Source organism: Babylonia areolata, chromosome 25, assembly GCF_041734735.1.
Source record: "Babylonia areolata isolate BAREFJ2019XMU chromosome 25, ASM4173473v1, whole genome shotgun sequence".
NCBI lineage: Eukaryota > Metazoa > Mollusca > Gastropoda > Neogastropoda > Buccinidae > Babylonia > Babylonia areolata.
The window spans coordinates 34,514,721-34,520,400 of record NC_134900.1 but is presented as its reverse complement, the minus strand read 5'-3'; the positions used below and the strand labels follow the sequence as shown (position 1 = coordinate 34,520,400).

Here is a 5,680-nt window from a genome sequence, read left to right as displayed (position 1 = left end):
ATTGTTTTCTCTATGATTAAGCTTATAATGCATTACGTAATAGTTTAACAAAAAGTTCAGTTACATCTTATATATTTATACATGTATAAAATGTAACTTAACATTATTACCTATCTTGTGTGTGTCTGTGTATTTTGGTCACACTTAGGTGCATTTCCTCTTTTAAACAAAAGCAAGTGTGAGTTAGAAATGATTTTTTTCTCCTTTTTGACTTTAATTTTGAAAAAAAAACCCCAAAAAACAACAAAAACAAAAAACCAAAACAAAACAACAACAACAACAACAAAACCAATGTGAAATCCAACACAACTTTGTGTGGTCTATATTTCTATGTTGGGAGGTGCACATGACTTTTGTTTTGCAATTGATTTTTGTGTGTGTTTTGATTCAATTGTTGTAGTAAGTGCATGTCACAATTGAGTCTTGAAGGCCTTGCCTCTCTCTCTCTCTCTCTTTTTATAATACGTAAAACAACAACAACAACAACATATCATTATGCACGACACGTGAAACACGACGCTGCGATATGCCTGCTTTGTGTCCTAACCCCCACCCCCTCACCCTTCCCCCACCCTTCCCTCTAGAAAAAAAAACAACAGACGGAGGGAGGGGAATTAAGGCCTACGTGCACAAGTGCATTCAGTCCGCTAGCTTGCTGCCCCCCCCTCTGTCCTGAAGGGAGATCACTTTAGAAGCCTTAGGGGGCCTACGTCAGGTCAGCCAACAATGCCAGAGCTCTCCGGTTGCAAACCTGAACGAACGAAACAGTGGCGGCGGCGGCGTCACGGGTGAGATAATCGGCAAGGGCATGTAAGACAGATAAACAGGCACGTAAGCCTTGAGCCTCCACACCCCCCCCGCCGCCCCCTCCCCCCCACACACACACCACTCCCCTCAACCGATCCGCACCCCACCAGACCCCAAGCCGCCCTCCGTCCCCCCCCCCCCCCCCCCCCCCCCAGACAAAGGGCGAGTTGGACGTGCCGAGAAGGAACGTAGCCCCTTCTTCTTTGGGGAGAGGTCCTCTCTCCTAATCTGGCTCGTTGTCAACAACATCCAGCGAATCCTTTCGCCTATAAAATAGTGGACGTGGGTTCCCAGCTCACATCATCTTGGTTCTGAAGACGGGGACTACTCCTTTAGAAAGCAAGTTACTAGTAACAAGCGGACACGAACTCCTGCCTAACTAGTTTGAGTGGATTGTTTTTGTTTTTGTTTTGTTGTTCTTGTTTCTTTGGTTGGAAACGTCTTCAGTAAGTATATATTTAAAAAAATAAATGTTTTTCATTGATTGTTGTTGTATGCGTGGATCAGTTCAAGTTGACTTCTTATTTTATTTTATTTTTATTTACTTTTGTTACCTTTTTCAGCATTCTAGGTCCTCTGTGATGACTGCATGCGTTTGACTGTGATTGTGTATTGTTTACTTTAAGATAAAATTTGATTTTGAACCTTTTTTTTCACGTTCACAATATTGGATAACTGATTTTCGTGTGCTGCATAGGTGTTTAACATCACAAACTGACTTCTCTTAATGGATATGATAAAGTATTTTGTGTTCTGTGTTCCACATTCTTTTGTTAATCTTTGTTTTTTTTCGATTGGAGAAGAAAATAATTGGGAACTATACATTCAGCTTCATGTTATTGTTTGCATTGTGAATTTTCTCCCCTTCAGTTTTGTCAAGAAAGGCAATTTTCCGCCCTTTAAATTCATGTTATTAAAAGGCGCTTTTGAAAAAAAACCAAAAGTTAACTAATTACGCTACACTAAACCATTGTTTTCTTTCTTATTCTTTGCTTTTGTTGAAAGAAAAAACAAATGTGTTATCTCTCTCTCTGTATACACACACACACACACACACATATATATATATATTTACCATTGCACTTGTGTCTTATAAACCTTACGGTTTCATGACAATAAAATCTATTCTATTCTATATATATATATATATGTATAAATATATACACTACTACCTTATCTTTTTCCTCTTCTTTCGTCACTACTTCTTTTTCTTTTCCATACTTCATGCGAGTCCGATTAAAAAATTTTTTTGGTTTTATTATAAATAACAGAATCAGCATGGGAACAATAGATGTTGTATTATGAAGTAAGACCCTACCATGTGGTCATCAGTCTGGTCTTTGCTATCTGAGCGTTTTGAAAACGAAAACAAAACTGAAGGAATCGTTGAATTATCTTGAGAAAGGGACAGGTTCACACACACACACACACACACACATCATACACACGCACAAACACATATATAAATGTACGTGTGTGTGTGTGTGTGTGTGTGTGTGTTTGTGAAAATAATTCAAGTCACATGCCCAGAAAAAAAAATTATTTTGCCCCGTTATCAAAAGCTTTAGCAATGGTGGAAAATAACCCTTTCTGGAATGGCGTATACAAGGCTTACGATATAACTGCAAAGAGACTAACGCAGAACCAAGTTTCCTCAAAGGGAAATTCAAAATCAACCCTTTTAAAAAAACCCCAAAAAATTTTGGCAAAACAAAAAAAGGCCCCCCAAAACCAAGGGGGGAATGGTAATTTCCGTGGGGGAAGAAAGGGTTTTTCAGGATTTTTTTTAAGAACGGCCAAAAAAAAACCCTTTTGGAAAATTCCCCGGGAAAAAACTTTTTTTCCAAAAGAAGAAAAAGTTAAAAAAAAAAAAGGGGAAAAAAAAAAAAACCTTTTAAACCCCCCTTTAAAGGTTTTCCAAAAAACTTTTTAAAAAAAAAAACTTTAAAAGTTGGTAATTTCAAGGGAAAAAAAGGGAAAGAAAAACAACATTTGAACAGAACCTTAGCAATGTAAGTAACAAAGCTTTGCAAATCATATCTGAGGTTGATAATATCACAACAACATCAAAACAACAACAACAAAAACAAACAAACTATAAATTACTGTTTGCGATGACTGGAACATCAGAAGTGAAACTAAATGGCAAACTAAATGGGAAACTAAGATAAACACACTGAGTTATTAAAAAAGATAACGATAGAATATTAGTAGCAAACATGATAATGAGAAATGCAAATCTTAGTAACAGTGAAGAAGGTAATATGCACAATTATTTGGCGGACTGTCTGGTTCCGTTTCAAGTTTCAAATGCAGCAAAGCCGGCTGTGGAACCACTGGAATTCCAAAGGAAATAACAATCTGTAACACCTAGCATTTCATCAGTTTAGTCCCCTGTGGACTCCTCAGCTATTTTTAGTCCGGGAAAGGCAGTGAAACACTCAGGACCAACGCCTCGACCACACCGCCCCTCATGGATAAGACCACAGCCACGAACAACGTGACCTTAAGGGTGACAGGCCATTAGGTAGTTAACTCTTTCCATACGAACGGCGAAAGAGACGACGTTAACAGCGTTTCACCCCAATTACCACCATCAAAATATTGCAAGCGGAAGGCTCTTATACTGAAGAGGTGAATGTTGACAAAGAATACCACAATTCTGACGACGGAAACTAAAGGTTGGGTCATTGAGACACCCACTGGACATCCGAGGGGTCTGTGTAGAGGAGAAGAGAGGACTGGCCGTACTGAGTGAGTTAAACTCACCCATACGGCAGTGAAACAGCCTTCACGATTTTACCTGTCGCAGATACATACAGCACTCAACGTTTTTAAGTGACGTTCCCAGCGTCTGGTGTGAGAAAACTCACGATAAATTGATCTATTAATTTAGTTAACTGGTTTAATTTTAAACACTGCTTTATAATGAACTATTTTGAATGAGATCACACAATCTTTGCAGAGCGCCCGTTGTTCGTTTTGCTCTGTGCCTCTGTGTATGTCGGAACATTATTATTATTTTTTTTTTTCAATTGCATACATTTTCTCCCCAGCCTTTTCCTTACTTCGGTTTCTCCAGTTTTAGAGTTAATGCATGCGTGTGAATGACTGGTGTGAAAGCGCTTTGATTTGTCTTTGCACAAGATTCAGCGCTATATAAATATTATTATTATTATATTATTATTATTATTTTTATATAACTGTATGCGTATGTAAAAAAAATTAAAGAAAATGTCTGTATGACATGCATATTGTTAAGCTTGTCTGTATGATTGCCGCGGGCCAGAAAATAATCGGCGTAAATAATTATGTGTATACGTAAAAATGGGTCTGTACGACCTGCATTGTTGGTAGGCTTGTTGTTTTGTGTGTTTGCCGTGGGCAAGAAACCACTGCGTTCGGACAATTCCATATACGCTTACACCACAGATGCCTGACCAGCAGCGTAACCCCAACGCGCTTAGGTCGCAATCATGACCAAGGTTGTTGTTTGTTTGTGTGTGTTTCTTTCTTTCTTTAGTTTAACGTCTTTTCATTGTTGGTTGTGTGTGTGTGTGTGTGTGTGTGTGTGTGTGTGTGTGTGTGTGTGTGTGTGTTCGTCCATCTCTAGGCAGTCACTATGAGCGCGCCGACACTGACCTCCGACGAGCTGGGTCATATTGCCAAGTCCTGGGGCGTCCTGAGTGCCACCCCCGACGCCATGAAGGAGAACGGAGCTCTCCTGTTCACGCTGTAAGTGTCTGAGGAAGAGCTGATTTTTGGTGGGTTTTTTTTTCAAATATTTTTTTTTTAAATTCTAATTTCATTTATTGTAATTTATTTATTTATTTATTTATTTATTCATTTATCTGTTCATTTATTTATTTATTCATTTTTTTGCTGCCCCATCATCTGCACCTTTTCAGTGGTAGTACTCCAATGCCGCTCATTTCGAGTACACTGGGAATTTTTTTAATTTTTTATATATAATCTGAATACACGTCACCAGAACTCATATAAATAAGGGAGGGGGGGGGGGAGAATATAATAAATCATTGTAGGATTGAAGAAAATAACATACATAGCAGTTGAAGGATAGCATTTCATGACAAGAGTTGTTCGTCAGTTCCTGTTGCATGACGTTCAGAACGAAATGTTTACCTTGACTTTGTTCAGCTCCCAACATCCTCCCAACGAAAAAGAAAAAAAGCAAAAAAAAAAAAGCAGCTTTACCCGTAAATAACGCCCGTCCCAAAAAAGAAACAGAAAAAAAACACACACAAAAAGACAATATAAAACAAACGCCCGTCCCCCTTTTTATTTATTCATCTATTTATTTATTCATTTATTCATTCATCCATTCATTCATTTTATCCATCTATCTATCTATCTAATTGTCTTTCTAGAAAGTCTGCCAATCTGACTAACTTTACTTACTTACTTATTCATTTATCTAGCTATCTATACTACTCGTTCATTTATTCATTCACTCATTTTGCTTCGCGCAGGTTCTTCAGTTCGTACGGAGAAGCCAAGGCCATCTTCGAGAAAGAAGTCCCCGGCTTCAAACCTGGTGACATGAAATCGGACCTTGGCAGGGCCCACTCCATGGCGGTCTTCTCCGGCCTGGACGCCTTCGTCAAGTCAGCCAGCGACCCGGGGTGCATGAAAGGCCTGTCAGCCAAACTCAGCAGGAACCACCTCAACCGTAATGTCAGCCACAAACAGTTTGAGGTAAGGAAGGGATACATATATATTTGTATATGTATTTCATTTTATCACAACAGATTTCTCTGTGTGAAATTCGGGCTGCTGTCCCCAGGGAGAGCGCGTCGCTACACTACAGCACCACCCGTTTTTTTTGTATTTTTTCCTGCGTGCATTTTATTTG

General features: G+C 38.9%; 1 protein-coding gene across 2 annotated transcripts in view; it reads left to right on the top strand.

The window, feature by feature from the left end:
* The first annotated feature begins 991 nt into the window (after nucleotides 1–991).
* Nucleotides 992–5,680, top strand: part of LOC143299502 (globin-like) — an 8,466-nt gene continuing 3,777 nt past the window's right edge. Inside the window, exons 1-3 of one of the 2 annotated variants that reach the window (XM_076612756.1) lie at nucleotides 992–1,150; nucleotides 4,425–4,542; nucleotides 5,298–5,523. In XM_076612756.1, the coding sequence (XP_076468871.1) occupies nucleotides 4,430–4,542; nucleotides 5,298–5,523 (339 nt within the window). In that variant the 5' untranslated portion in view covers nucleotides 992–1,150; nucleotides 4,425–4,429. Of the gene's footprint in view, nucleotides 1,254–4,420; nucleotides 4,543–5,297; nucleotides 5,524–5,680 lie in introns of both variants that reach the window. The other variant, XM_076612755.1, reaches the window with a different exon arrangement.